At 31.4% G+C, this 16263-nt stretch overlaps 1 protein-coding gene across 1 annotated transcript; it reads left to right on the top strand.

The window, feature by feature from the left end:
• The first annotated feature begins 3136 nt into the window (after window positions 1-3136).
• Window positions 3137-11364, top strand: LOC113853775 (citrate synthase, mitochondrial). The gene is made up of 20 exons (XM_027484378.1): window positions 3137-3255; window positions 3469-3536; window positions 3707-3769; window positions 4043-4084; window positions 4587-4652; window positions 4782-4847; window positions 5042-5155; window positions 5286-5349; window positions 5848-5930; window positions 7339-7388; window positions 7464-7541; window positions 7711-7839; window positions 7971-8013; window positions 8184-8270; window positions 8513-8617; window positions 9212-9319; window positions 9442-9492; window positions 10344-10417; window positions 10516-10567; window positions 10651-11364. Exons 2-20 carry the CDS (start codon window positions 3486-3488, stop codon window positions 10741-10743), a joined length of 1419 nt encoding a protein of 472 aa, XP_027340179.1. The 5' UTR covers window positions 3137-3255; window positions 3469-3485; the 3' UTR covers window positions 10744-11364.
• The last annotated feature ends 4899 nt before the right edge of the window (window positions 11365-16263 follow it).

Genomic DNA, 16263 nt, shown 5'->3' on the forward strand with positions numbered 1-16263 from the left:
TTCCAACACCTCCTACGAACACTAGATCGGGATTGTCGAAGTCGTTCCCTCGGTAAGTGTCAATCATTATTGATAGGGAGTAGAAGACTCCCATAATGAAATATCGCAGTGATCTACAAAAGATTGAAGGTCTCGGTTCCTTTGAAAGTGAGAGAAGTAGGCGGCCACCTTCCCATGGACCCACTCGTATCTAGGAACTGTACAAGGAGAGAATACTGGTCTTTCCCTAGGGGGGATGACATTCGGTAATGACTGAGTAGATTCAGAGTTATCGGCTACACCTGACGGTTCAGCACCATCATTGCTTTCCCTAACTACCCGTTCTACTTCATCCTCTGCCCTACTCGGTCTTGAAGAAACCTCACCCTCTTCGATTCTTCTAATGCTTTCAACCTCAACAGTAGTCGGCCCCGACGAATCAGATAAAGAGTCCTCCCACTCAGAGGAGCTCTTGGCAAGCAAACACCCCAATACCCTCTCGGTTTAGAGCAGTAGTATACCTATCGGTTCAGAACAAAAGTGACAAATTGAAGCCTAGACCATCACGTATTTATAGAGTACATGGCATCGAGCAAGCGAAAGGTTGCACTCCCTCTGGACCTTTAGATCTTTTCCAGATCTATGGCTTAGATCAGACACCTTTTCGTTTCAGACACATACTACGAGGAAACCCTAAAAATTGACCGGATATGACCGAAATCTTTATTTAATTATTTACTATTTTATTTTCCACCTTATAATTTTCTTTATGATTACACCCCTCGACCTATTCACCTTTTTTGTTAAACTGAATACCCTCTCGGTTTACTGGCCTTCCCTTAAACCGAATACTTTCTTTATATACTAGCCGCTTCAGAAACCTAGTACCTCCTCGGTATACCTACTTTCTCTTAAAATCGAGTACTTCCTCATCTACATACCCTTGGTGTTTATATCATTGTTATTAAGCCCTCACTTCGTACCTCTTCGAGCTTGGGGGCTAGTGTACTGGATAAGGCCTTACTCGGTCCTACTCGTAGAAAAAGGTAACCGAGTACCCCTTCGACCTAATATGACCAAACACCCCTTATCGGATTAGGAGGTAATTAACCCAATTGAAGGTAATAATCAGAATATTATTTACTTTAATTAAAGGGCCAAAACTAAGGCTGATTCAGCAAGCTCATTAGCGCATAACGATGCCTATAAAAGAAAGGTAGGAAGTACAAATAAAGCATTGACTTTTAATTATTAAAATAGTATTTGCTACTCAGAACCGAGATCTGACTTCAGCATCGAAGTGTCTTTTGCAGGTACCCTCCCCATGTCATCTACGTACAGAAAGACGTCATCCTACCCAGGCAGAGGTTAGAAGATTAGTGTTTCCGAAACAGGAACAATGTATATTATCTTTACAAATCTTTACATAACTTATATTGTATATTCATTTTTTATCTATTAGCTGAAGTTAGTTTTTCTGTAGTCTTAATATAATATTTTGTTGGTATAAGTCCTTCTTGTATGCAGTTTATATTTGCTCCTAAGTCTATAAGAACTATCATATTATATTTCTCTTGTTCTAATATTAAATGTATTTCATAGTACCTCTATGTACTATTATTGAGTTTAATAATTCTTCATATCTAGAGTCCTTATTTTGACTATTAATTTCTTGTTTTATTAGTTTTATTTTATGTTGTAGATCTTTTATAGTTGGGGATTTAGATGTAGAATTATCTTTTACAAAAGAAGATTCTAGAATATTTAATTTTTTTAATAAAATCATTTACTAGTTTTTTCTAATTTTTCTATTAGTTTATTGATTTTTTGTTTTTATTTTTTCTCTTGTATTATTTCATTAATTTGTGGAGTTTTATTTTGTTTTTTTTATATAATCTTTTTAGTTTCTTTTAAATTTTTCTTAATTTTTTATTGATTTTTAGATTTATATCAATACTGTCTTTTATCTTTTACTTTTAATTTAATCTGTTCTGTTGGAGAATATTCTGATTCTAATATTTTTTTTGACGTTGTTTTTTACGTTTTAGAGATATTTTGTAAAGGATTTATTTGTTTTGTATAGAAATATTCTGATTGAAGGATTGCTTTTTAGCCTTAGAGAAGGGATTCCGCAATGTTTAAACCCCAACAAGCCGAATTGAGAATAGATAATACCCACCAAAAACTCAAGCATCGGATGCGGATCCTTCGCCATAAAGAATGGCCAACTTTGGTTCTTATTTTCTAGAGAGAATATGAATATGTAATTGAAACAAATTCCATTTTACTCTTTTTCATTTTTAAATTAATATTTATTTTATATATCTTAGCTTTTAATAAAAATATACAGTTAATTTAAAAAAAATGTGTCGCTCACATTTCTTTATGTAACAATAATAACATTAAAAATAAATTTGAATATATTTCTCTCTTATTAACATAACTATCCTATAATATTAATCAGTATGACATGATTTAAATAAAAATAATAATTCAGTGTAGAGAAAAAAGCTTTGTACCTTTTTTTTATTTTAATAATTTCCAGGTACGTGTGCATCTGTGTTAGGAGCCAACCCTTTTAGACAGGTCAAAACTACATTTCCAGCTTTGAGCGACCTAACTTAACTATTCATCCTTTTGGAACTTTGAAGGAAAAAAAAATTGAGGTCTAGAAGTTATAACACTAGAAACAAAGATACAAGTTCAGCTCTAAACCGCAGCTATATTTTTTTGACCAGTATTTCTTCATGATTATAAAACTGTCTTAAAGAATAATCAAATTACACTTTTTTTCTTCTCAACTTCCATTTACAAACAATTGTAAACTAAACACGCAGGTTCTTCTTGGATTAGTTAATGTGGGATTAAAGAAGTTATTCGATTACAATATTTGTTTTTGAAAAAAATAGACAAAAACGTATTAGACAATGACACCCTTTCATATTATCACTTATTATTTATTATATATAATATAATATTAATAATCATGATGCAGAAGGCATGGAAATGCTCTTAATCTTCAAACTAATGTAAGAAATTACGAAAAAATGTAACGAGAGAAAAAACCAAAAAGGAAAAACAGCGTGGGCTGGTCTCCGTTGCTACCATCCCTGTCTAAAATTGCAAGGTCAAACACCTATTTTTAACCCGTGTTTCCACTAAACTCTTAAGACTCAGCAGCACCACGTTAATATCATTCTCCTTATAAAGACCAATACAATTCGCAAACTTTCTGGATCCACGATCTTTCTTCTCTTCTTCCTTCGCTTTTTACTGGTACGCTTTTCTCTCTTCGCTGGGTTCCAAACCCTAGCTAGTTTGCTTCCTTTTACTTCTTCTGTTTTCAACCATTCTCTTCCTCATTGTTTGGATTCGTGATCCCTCTTCTTGTACCTTTTTTTTTGCCATACGTCTTTTTTTCTCCCCCCTCAATTCATGAATTTCTTATTCCGTAATTTTTGAATTCATGACATTGACGAGCTGATGCAGGTTGTTGCGTTGTCCTAATGGCCTTCTTCAGAAGCGTTTCTGCACTTTCTCGGCTTCGCTCTCGTATGGTAACTGAAAATAAAAGTTCAATTTTAGTGATTCATTTTGTTTCATTCTTCTTGTCACTTGCTGATTTTTATTTTTTTTATTTTTTGGTTTTGCTTTTTGCTCGTCATTTATTATTATTATTATTATTATTGGTTTATGCAACGGTTTATTTATTTATGTTTGATGACAGGGTCAGCAATCTAATGTCACCAATTCGGTTAGATGGCTCCAGACTCCGACCTCCGGTAACAATGTATTCTCTTTCTCCTTTCCTTATTACTGTATGTTTGGTGCTTGATGACATGTCTCTAGTGAGCATTATTAGATGCAATTTGTTATCTGAGGATGGTGCTGCTATTACTGTTATTGTGGTGAAGTTTGGAATCGTGTACAGTAGTTTAGTGGTGTTGATTGGACTTTGCGGGATATCTGAAACTAATCGCTGTTTATGTATGCATGAAGTTAAGTATCTATCAAATTGTCTATTTTGACTTTTGTTCATGAGGGTTATTTTTCTGTTTTTCAGGATCTTTATTCTGAGTTGAAGGAATTAGTTCCAGAATATCAGGTATATCTTCAATTTATGCTTCGGTGGTGATAATAGTGTTACTTTTGGATTCATTAATGTTCATCCATGCTGCTTTCTGATGGTATAATGTGTATTTTCTGTCTGCCTTTTCCTTCAGATGGGTAACAGTTTTATGATGTCTGATATATGAAGGGTGGGCTTCATTGCTGTATTCATGGTTTAGTTTAAAATTACTTTGGGCCTAATGGGCGAGAGCTAGCTAGTGTGAAATAAATTCTTGCCTGTGCTCAACTTGCAATGCACATTTTAGTTGTGGCTATTTGTGTTGTGCACATGGTATCACGAGTATGAGATGCTTTGTAGGTGTCTTACCTGATTTGTAATTCCAGTGTTGATTGGTTCATAAACAATGCTTACCTCTTTTCATTGTTTCTTCATACTTAGCTTGCAACTTACAAATGTCTAATTACTATTAATATGTTTCAATAGTGTGTTGTCTGTCTGCCTTATGTTTTAATCTATACATAAAACCTGGTTACAGGAACGTGTTAAGAAGCTCAAGAAAGATCATGGAAATGTTGAATTGGGGAAAATCACTGTTGATATGGTAATCATATTATCCTTGTGTAGATATATTATTTTTAGGTACTAGCGGCATTTAAATACTGTCCTCTGCTCTCATCAATGAGCTTGCAATATCACTTATTTATGGAGCACCCTTTGTCACTATTAAAAGGTGCTTGGTGGAATGAGAGGAATGACGGCTTTAGTGTGGCTAGGCTCAGCTGTTGACCCAGATGAGGTATATATCTAATTTAACTCAGTCTTCACTCTTCACACTACAGATATTTATGAACTATCAACGTGAAGTGAATTATCTCATACTAATGACTATGTTGAATTGTTGATTAGTTGATAAATCTCTGATTTAGTAGTGTCCCTGTTTGTTAATATGTACTGAATGGATCTCTGATATCAGCATGTCATGTCTTCCAGGGAATTCGCTTTCGGGGCATGTCAATTCCTGAATGCCAGAAGAAACTTCCAGGTGCTTTTCCTGGTGGGGAGCCTTTGCCTGAGGCTATACTGTGGCTTCTATTGACAGGAAAGGTAAGCTATAGTTTTAGATAATTACTGACTTTGCAATACAGTATAGCACAACTTTGTCTGAAGGTGTTTTAATATGTGTTTGCAGTTGAAATTTTGTTGTATAATCTTTGATTCATACATTTTGTCACAGATACCAAGCAAAGAGCAAGTAGATTCATTAGCCCAAGAATTGAGAAGTCGTGCAACTATCCCAGGTTCAGTTTATTTTGATGTTATACCTTGGTTATGATTATCTTGAAATCAATGTGTTGTTCATACTTCATTGTAATATAATAGATTGACTCATTAATGTGTGAATTAACACAATATAGATAGTGCATGACAATATGTTCAAGAGCGTAGATATGGTTACAACTTAAGGTCTATCATAGTAGCTAATGTTTTGTTTGGAATATTTGTTGTGAAGGAACTTTACAGCTAGCATCTCAATTGTTCATTTTTGTATGTGTGGTTTTTGCGTAAGAAATTCTGCATCGATATGTAATTGCTTATTACTTAAAAAATATGAACATGCTTTGGTGCATTTTGTCTGTGTTACCAACATCCCCTACTTGCCCTTGCTCAAATGTCGCATTGTCAAATGTATCTAGAAGTTTTTAAAGTAAAAGTTTTTGCTAGCTTGTTTCTCATGCACTTGAGTTCATTCTTGTAATGCCCCAAAAGTTGTAAATTTGTTATTTTCTTAATTGCAGATTATGCTTATAAGGCAATTGATGCATTACCTGTTTCTGCTCATCCGATGACTCAATTTACAACTGGTGTCATGGCCCTTCAGGTTGAGTAACAGATTCTTTCTTCAACATCTAAGTTATATGGTTTCTTCTCATTTTTGTTTCATTATTTTTCTTCTGTAATTGAACTGCTTAGTTGACCAAATTGATCCTTTGGCACTTGAATTTGTGACAAACTGTCCTCACATAATTCATGTGTAACAAGCAATGTTGTTAAAATTATGAGTTTAATCATGAAATTGAACAATTGTCTGATTTTTCTACTGCCTTCTGAGCTGATTCACTAGTAGAATAGTGGGAATGTGAAATTGTAGTGGCATTGCGGAGTAGGATGGCAGAATTGTTGAATTGGATCAGCTTGCATGATTCCTCCAGACATGGGTTATCTTTGGGGTTTGCTGACCTGTATGAAAAACCGTTTTATTGGTTTTTTGGTTTTTTCTAAACCTGTACAGTACGAAAACATTAACTTCATTCACACATCTCTTCCTTTCATTTCTTCCCAAACATAACCCTAATCAGAACAGGAACTTACATTTGCCACCTGCTGTAATCTGTTGTCTCACCCTCACGCTCTCCTCTGCTTTCTCATAAGTCATGCCTCACCCTTGCACACAGACATCTAGGTGCAGCATGGTTCATGGCAGAGGAAAGAAGCTTCTCTTCTCTTATGTCAAACGCCCTTTCTCTTGTCTGTTTCTGACTATCTATTCTCATCTGGAAGTAGCAATGTCTGATGGTGCTGGTGGTATCTATTGGGCTTGGTGGGAGTGTCTAGGACATTAGAGATTTTCTGTTACACGAAATATCTAGAATTCTAGATTTTATAATTGAACGTTTGGACTATTTTCTTTTGTGTTTTAATTGTTATGAAAAACTTATGTGACTAATTGTGACTCATGAGTTATGAGTGGTAGTGGATGTTATGCTTTTGAATTTTCAGTTTAAGTTAGTTTAATGTTGTGATTTAAAGGTTATTTTCATTATCTCTGTTATTTTTTATGCATTTATAGATGTTCAAGTATAGTTTTGCATATTTAGTAGAATTTTATGATCCATGTTATGATCCTACCTACAATTTACGATCTTTTACTCCCCTTCTGATCTTACCTAAAATCTCGATTTTGGAAAAACATTGGTAACAAGGGGAATAGACATCCTATATCCAGGGAATTATGGGATTTTGCCACTTCATTCCTCTATGGATGCCATGAGAGCTCTATCTGTTTATTACTATGCTGAATGGATTAGAGGTTTTTCCACCTCAATACTTTCACAGACTTTACTAGTTTAAGAACCCTCTAATCTCATTTCCTTAGTGCTTGTTTCTCATCTCATTTTCTCAAATCTGTCCGGAAAAACATAGTAAAATAAATTGATTGCCTAATGTTTATATTATTGATGTTTTTGTAATAGGAAAGAATGATTCACAATCAATTCGTTGCATTTCAGGTGCAGAGTGAGTTTCAGAAGGCATATGAGGGTGGGATAGCTAAGGCAAGGTAAGATTCTAAATGGTGTTTGTGTTACTTGCAACCTTGTATGTTACTCTAGCTGGTTTACTGCTTGGATTTTAGGTACTGGGAGCCAACTTATGAGGATAGCTTGAATTTAATTGCTCGTTTGCCAGCCATTGCTGCTTATATTTATCGACGGTATGTAAAGCATATCATTCTAATCAAAATTACAAATTTAACATGCAATGGTATATTATATAGAAAAACAATGGGATGTATCATATTTTGGGATGACAGTGATCAAAAGTATTTGACAATTTTCTACAATCTTCTTACATTTGGATTAACTTGTTATTCTATCTTAAAGGAAATACAAAGATGGAAAAATCATACCATTGGATGATTCTTTGGATTATGGTGCAAACTATGCTCACATGTTAGGATTTGATGATCCAGAAATGCTGGAGTTTATGAGGCTGTATATTTCCATCCATAGGTTCGTATTCTGTTACATATGATGGCACATATTATGACCATGATGAGTGGTATATTTCTCTTTTAACTATCAGCAAGCAGCAACCCCTGTTTTTATTCTATGATTTATTTATTGTTAAATTTCATTTGCAGTGATCATGAAGGTGGCAATGTTAGTTCACACACAGCTCACCTAGTGAGTTACTTCACTTAATCAAACTCTTTCTCCATCCTGTTGTAATAATTCTGAATTATAAAATATAAAAAAAATAAATTTTAATATAGAAAACTTGTGCTTTGATAAATGCCTATGTTTTTATTTATCTATTTACTTTTCTAATATATTTTACTCTCTGTTCTCTGCAGGTTGCTAGTCCACTATCAGATCCTTACCTTGCATTTGCAGCTGCTTTGAATGGTTTAGCTGGGCCCCTGCATGGTTTGGCCAATCAGGTTATTTTCTTATTTAGTTTTACCTAATAATCAGTTTTCTGTATCTCTTATAATTTGCTAGAGTTCATCTTTCTGTTCCAAAATCATGTTTGGTTATAATATTTACTCAGTCCTACATTGTTTTGTTATAATTTTTTATAAATAAAACTGCTTTGCTTTACTAGTATATGATGTTATGATAAGTACAGTCAGACACCTATATTTTTAGTTTTGTTCACTTCTACTATGTTGTTATGTTACAGGAGGTTCTACGATGGATCAGGTCGATTGTTGCAGAGTTTGGAACTCCAAACATAAGCACTGAACAATTGTCTGACTACATTCATAAAACATTGAATAGTGGTCAGGTAATGTAGTAACTGATATGAATCCATGATGGTGAATGTATTTTTGAAACCTTTTGTTTTCACTTAAGCTTTTGTGTTTTGGTCAATTAATTATATTGGTAAATTTTCTAATGATTTTTGTTTTGGCCAATATAAGTACCTAACTTCATTGGGGAAGAGCAGAGGATTAGAATTCCACTTGGAGAAAAAAGAAAGAAAAAATAAAAAAATCAAGAAACTCATGCCACTGTGTCCAACATGTTATGTTCAAAATCTTTTCTTAAGCAAAATAATTTGTTGGCTGGAGGGCATTATGGTTTTTCAGTTCCCCTTATATGTTTTCCACATACTTGCCCACAAATTTTTTCATTACAATACATCTTCTTTGACAGGAAGTTAGTGCATGTCCGTTTATATAATTCAAGGGAGATTTTTTAAAATTACATGGGGGAGGTAACAATATTTATGGGAGGTTTTTGTAAAATCACATGGGGGAGGCAAGGGTTTTTTCATATGGTATAATATGCATATCTTTGCATTAAGGATTCTTTAGACAGAATATCTGTCAGCCTCTCTTATAATAGGGTTTGGCCATTGCACTTTTTGGATTTGCAGGTTGTGCCTGGATATGGACATGGGGTTTTGCGCAAGACAGATCCAAGATACACATGCCAGAGGGAGTTTGCTTTGAAGCATTTGCCTAATGATCCACTTTTCCAGCTGGTAATCACATATTTCTTAATTCCAGGTTGTATTTGCTTTGGAGTTCTTTCTGACAGTACAACCAAAGTTTTCTTATAGTAATTTAATTTTGTCATGATCTAATGTGACTCTGACCCTTTCAGGTGTCAAAAATAAAAGAGGTTGTGCCTCCCATTCTTACCAAGTTAGGCAAGGTAATGTTTACATTTTTATTTTTCAATATACATTTCTATGGAATTATTTTTTCCTTAACTTTGTTCTCTTGTAGTTCAAAATGATTTATTCTTACTGAATGCACTGCCAAATGCCAGTATTCCATGAATCCGTGTTTGTGCTAAGATTGTAGTAGGATTTTAAGGTTGGGCAATGGCATTGAATTATACACAATGCAAGGAAGATGGTCCACTTGGGGTTGTGTGTTAGATTGGAGAAATGTTAGTGCAACACATTATTTGATGCACTCTTATATTAGGTGAATTTAAAAGTATATCTCAGTAAATAACCGGAGCCCCTAATGGACCTAGATATTTCCTTGATATGTAGCATTGTTAAGAGTGTTGCAAGCATTTCTCATTAGATTATGAACTCTTAGTTCTTTGTTGAGTTGCTAGGGTTTTTTAATTTAATGACATCAGTCATTTCCACAAATCACGGTGAATTTTGTATATAAAGCATTTTAGTTCAAAAGAAACGAAATTGTGGATAAAGATTCAAGAGGGGTTGTCGAGGTCTTTGTATACAATTTTTTATGAAGCAAGTATTGGCTTTTTCTCACGGGTAGTCCTTAGTCAGTCGCTCTGTTCATTTCTTTAGATGAATTCAGATCCGGTCCTTGACATTTTAGTTTGGTTCTGTTTGCTTTGTATTTTTGTTTTCTTGTCTTGGTTTTAATGATTTGCAATTGGATGTTTTACCACTTGTTTTCATGTAGATTCCCACATTAAATTTGAGACACTGAACCATATAAAAGATGTACTCATTTCTTTTTTGCTATTAGTTGTAATGTATTCCTAAGGTGGTTGAACTTGGGTCTTCAATGATGTAGGTTAAAAATCCATGGCCTAATGTTGATGCTCACAGTGGAGTGCTACTGAACTACTACGGTCTAACTGAGGAAAAGTATGGTGTTACTTCTCTTGCCTCGCCTGTTTGACTTGAAATAGTTTTCATTTTGCCATTAACTTGTGAATCTGATTATTTATTAACATTGTGGACAGCTATTATACTGTTCTCTTTGGTGTAGCTAGGAGTATTGGAGTTGGTCCTCAGGTTTGTCATGTCGCATTGTTTCCTAGTTAACTTTTCTCCTCTTGTTAACCCGGAATTAACATTTTCTCTATTATTGAACGCAGTTAATTTGGGACCGGGCTCTCGGAATGCCCCTCGAAAGGCCCAAAAGTGTCACGCTGGAGAAACTCGAGCAATTGTGCGCCAAATCGTCCTGAAATTCAAAGCACCATTTCTGTGTTAATAATTGTTAAAATGCGCATTGGGATGTTACTGTGGTGGGTTGAATTGAAAAATCGATATGATTGCATTGAGAAATATTCATTACCCTCGCCCTCCCCTTCTCCGGCCGTTTCTGTTTTAGAAGATTTTGATATAGTTAAAAGGGTAGTTTATCACCCTCAGTTGTCTTTCCACTTTTTCCAAACTGCATAAATTAGGTTTGAGGGAGAATCTAGAATAAAGGCATTATTGTTTTGGGGTTATCCTCTTGTACTCTTTCTAAATGAGAATTACCCCATTTGGTTAATGATCAATAATATTAATTAATAACATATTTACTTGGAGTGGTTACGTATAGATAAATTCTAGCTTTCTCTTAAAATAAAGAAAGAAACAACTCTGGCTCATCTTGTCTGACAATTTCTGTAATGTGGATTTAGTTTGATTGGGACATGGATCCTCTTTTAGTAATTGTTATTAAGATGTCATGTTTGGAAAATGATAATAAAAATTTTAGTGGGATTTCTATCATTGTCTACAGAGTTTTTTTAATTTCATTTGTGTTTTCTCTTGTAAAATTGACATTGTTATATATTTTAAAAGAAAAAAAAATTGATATTATGTTTGATATTAATGAAAGGTGATCCCAGTTAATTTCATTATTATATTTTTAAGAGAAAAACAGAAACATTGATATCTCACTGTGCTGGCTCTATGCTTGTTGTGTTCGTTTTATTTCTCTCGTAAAATGTGACGCTGTTCGAAGTTTATAATTTTTTTATAAAAAATTCATCAATTTGGTCTCAGAACTTATAGTTCTTAATCAATTAATCTGGTCTAACTCTGAATTATAAAATTTTCCAAATTCATCTTTTGTTATAGCTGATGGGATTAGTTCCCGGAGTCTAACGGTGAGATAGTCGATTTAACAAGATAACAGTGTCTGGGTTGTCAGTTTCAATGTGACCAAGTGATAATGTTTGAATAAAAAACATAAAGCAACTATGTTGTGATGGATTATTTTGGAGATTAGATTGATTGATTAGAGATTATTTGAGGATAAAATTGTTTAATTAAAGAATCTTTGAGGCCCAATTTGTCAGAAAATGAATTCTTTGGAGAGTAAATTTGACAAATTTTAAGACCAAATTTTTAAGGTTGTGTTTGGATGAAAATTTTTAAAGTTCTAAAGGATATGAAATCAATAATAAGGAATGATTAAAATGAAATTCAAGTGTGACAAAAGTAATGAATTATATTAAAAAAATAAATATAATAAAAGAAATTTTAAATTCCTTTTGAAGACATGTCATTTAAACTTTTTTTATTTAACATAAAAATTATTTAGTTAAAATTTTGAAGTGTTTTAAAAATATTATTTCTTATTATTCAATATATGTAATTTATTAATTTAGAATTACTCTATCGAAATATTGGGTTAGGGACCAAGTTGACAAAATTTTGTTTACATTTATTAAATTTAATTTTTATTTTATTCTATATAAGTTATTTATTTTTAATTTATAGAAAATATAAAAATAATTTAATATATTTTTATGTTGTTAATATGTATAAAAATAGAGACGAGAGAAGAGAGAATAAAATGAAAAAGAGGAGTGTGAAGGAAGGAAATAGAGAGAATAAAATAAACTGAGTATTTTAAGAAGACAAATATTATCTTTTCTTTACTCTTTTAACTTATCCATATTTTCAAATTAATAATTACATTAGTCTAATAGGATAGGTAATATAAGAAATTAATCCTATTTTTATAACTCAATAAACACTTGATTGATTAAAATTAGATATAGAATGCTATCTTATCATATTTACTCTTATTCTCGTTCTAGCCATGAAAGGGCCTAATTTTTTACACTGTTCACACATTGCCTATTTCATGTCGCACAACAGAGATAAAATGATTTAGCAAATGTGACATCCTGCTATGGCCAAAAGCATTAAAAGGAAGTAATTATGAATGAATGATTCACAGTTCATACTCTTGGATAAACACTTCTTTTTCTTACAAAAAAACAGAATTTTGTGCTTATTAGATCACATGTGAACTCGTTACAGTTTCTCCGTGTGGTTGTGTTAACGTTTTCTTGATGTAGACTCTTTATATGACATTAATGGCCTCTGCATGGCAGCTGATCTGATCAAAATGTATGAAACTATTGCTTGACAGCTTTTGTGCTGAGATTCATAGATTTTTGGTGACAGTAATAAACGCATTCAATTATGGGTGAATGCTAAAATTTCCCATTATTATATTTGCTATTGAGAGTGTGCTTGATGTGGTCCTAGAATTTAAATTGCTTTATTTTTTATTATTCTTGATGCTAAATTTTCCTGAGGTTAAGTGATTAAAATCTATCCAAATTTTTCTGGGCATGTTGATTGGTGGTTTATACCTAAGGTGAATGCTAATAATACCTGAGTTATACCTAATGCTGAATTCTAACATTTATTTAGTTACGAATGAATGCAAAAATTTATTCATGAACATCACAAAAAAAATAGGGGAAAATAATAAAAAATTACAAGAGCAAATTGAGCACTAGTATAATAATTATACAAATCAATTAGAAAGCATTTGAGATGCCCAATTAAAAACTATATTAATATTTGCATTACCCAATAGAAAGAATTTGACTCTAATGATAACATAAGTTTTCTATGGTGTGTGTCTCGTATTTTCAAGAAATCTTAACAAATACATTTGTTGATGCATATGTAATTAATTCTTATTATCCTTTTTTCTTCACTCACAGGAGAATTCTGATGCAGAAATGTATAAAGAACAAGAGCCAAAATCTCATTTTAGAGACATTGTTATTTCTGGTTTTGTAACATATGCACTGTATTAACATTCAATATTATCAAGGACTTAACATATTTGGAGACCAACGATTGAGATGGAAGTAAATGAAATTTAGCCCCCCAAAATTATTTTTTTTAGTATTAATATATTTTTAAAAATAAAAAATAAATTATATTTAAAAATAATTTTTAATTAAAATAGTTTAAGTGATTATTAATTTCTTTTGGTATTAAAAATAACATTTAATAAGTAATAAACTTAACTAATAAATAATAATTTCTTTTTATTTTATTATTTTAAAAAAAGAGAATTGTTGAATAGTAAAAGAAATTGATTAATTTTTTTTTATCTCTTATTATATATATCTTTTTCTTTTATCTAATTACTATCTGTTATTATTAAATTTTATTTTGATTTGACATTTAATTTAAGTATTATTTATCTCTTATCATTGTGTCATTGTATGTTTCTATTTAAAATGGTAAAAAAAAAACTAGTTTATTATCAATGTTGATATTTAATTTATTCCTTCTAAGTATGTTAGTTCAAGATAAAATTGTAAAAACTAAAAATTAAAAATTATCATTTGTCTCAATTGATAGATTATTAATATCAAAATAATTTTATTATTATTTTATAAATCTCAAAATAATTTGTAGAAGACCAAGGAAAAGCATTAAAATTTAGAAATTAAATATAAGTATTTATTAAAGAACAAATAGAGACATCAAGATAAGATACTAAGATCAAGTTCATTTTCTTGACAATCAAGTTTTATTATTTTAATTTAATCTTATTTTATATACTTATATTTAGTACTTTATATATTATAATTTTTAATTTTATATAAAAATATATAAATATGTCAACTAAAAAATATAAATCAAGCCATTCAAAACTTTTAAAAAATAGAGTCAAGACTTTAATTAAATCACAAAAAGAAATTATAAATAAATTTATAAAAATATATAAAAAAAATGAATAAAAAAATATAGACAAGTGTTACTTAAATGAATAAAATAACAATATAGATATAGATAAAATTAATAATAAAAAAATTAAATTTTAAATAAAATTATAGTAATTTTAATAAATTATTATATTAATAAAAAAATTTCATTTTTAAGTTTGCTTTAAACCTCAAAAACCCTTGAACTGCTCTAAAATAAAAATAAAAATTATAAATATGAAAACAATATGACGAATAGAAAATTGAAACAGGTCCTAAACTACTACACGTGAGGAAATTAATGTTCAAAGTACTTACCAATAAAATAATTTAAAAAATTCATTAAATTTATTTTCTCTAATTTATTTATTTTTTTGCAAAAAAGCTTCTCTATTCATTGAAGACATTTTTTATTTGTTATATTTACATGGTTATATATTCATGAATTGAATTCGTCTTACTTCAAATTATAAATGATATCTCATATGATTTAGGTTGTTATTGCACGAAGGATTGCAAAATTATTTATTATTTTGACAATCTCTCTTTTTAAGTAATTTTGTTCTACATTCACAGTCAATATAGTTTGCATTTATCTTCCACAAATTGATTTATAATTTCTTTTATAAAAAAATAAACAAATTTAAATTTATTGCCCTTGATAGACTAAGTAATACAATAATAAATAATTAAATATAATTAGAAATATTTTAATATTCCAAATACACACGATAAACCAATTTAAATATGACAATCACTAATTAAATTAAATTGAAAATAATTTAATATCTAAAAATTTCAAAACAATATAAAAGAGAAAAAATTAATATAATTATAATGAAAAATAGTCTACACAGATGCAAATGTGTTTAAGGATATACATTGTATTCATGAAAAAATCACTACGAATCTATTCTACTTAATTTGTCTTTCACAAACTTATGGTAGAGATATGCACGCCACTTCCTCTTAATTTGCTGCATTCTATTGTTAGGAAAGATTGAGAATTGAAACTCTTGAAAATACTACATACATTACATATAACACTTTAATTTAATTTTTAATAAATAAATAAATTTCGCAAAGATGGAAATAATATAGATCATTCATCATACAAACACAAGAAATAATTTCAGCATTTCATTCTCATCCACATACAAGTGCGCTCACTGCACTATCAAACAATTTACACCCACGTATGCTCATTGCACGCTAGTCATGCTCACTGTGGCAATGTGATCACAGTTTTCCTGACGTCTTCAACCTCAGGGACTTACTCAGTTTCATACCATGGATGGTTGTCAGATAACTCCCGCCTCACGGATACAATGTGTGTGGTCATGGACCCCTTAGCGAAGGCGTTAGTTAGAGGCCGAGTCAAGAGGAGAGTGTGTGGCCTGTGATGCACCCACGCTCATTGTTGGTGTCACCGCCACCCTTTTTTTCCTAAGGTATTTTACCGTTCTCATCTTTCACACCTTCAGTATATCGCCGAACCATTCATAACTTTCCAACATATTCAAACACGTTCATAATCAACATCAACATACCATTCACACATATTTCCAACCATTCAATTATTTTGCATCAAGCGATAGCATGCTAACACCTAGTTTCAACCACAATCTCAATCACATTACAATATTCACTTTCACACACTACACGTATGCTTACATCCAATCAAATTACACATAAACATCCTATTTTCCTAGAACCTCACCACAATCAAGCCATTCTACACTC

Source organism: Abrus precatorius, unplaced genomic scaffold (assembly GCF_003935025.1).
Source record: "Abrus precatorius isolate BTA unplaced genomic scaffold, Abrus_2018 Scaffold11, whole genome shotgun sequence".
Taxonomy (NCBI): Eukaryota; Viridiplantae; Streptophyta; class Magnoliopsida; order Fabales; family Fabaceae; genus Abrus; species Abrus precatorius.

Bases quoted from the DNA above. Each gene is read 5' to 3' on its own strand.
- LOC113853775 (XM_027484378.1), top strand. From the start codon at position 3,486: ATGGCCTTCTTCAGAAGCGTTTCTGCACTTTCTCGGCTTCGCTCTCGT. The intron at 3,537-3,706 runs GTAACTGAAAAT...GTTTGATGACAG, and splicing joins CTCGGCTTCGCTCTCGTATG to GGTCAGCAATCTAATGTCAC. The intron at 9,493-10,343 runs GTAATGTTTACA...TCAATGATGTAG, and splicing joins TTCTTACCAAGTTAGGCAAG to GTTAAAAATCCATGGCCTAA.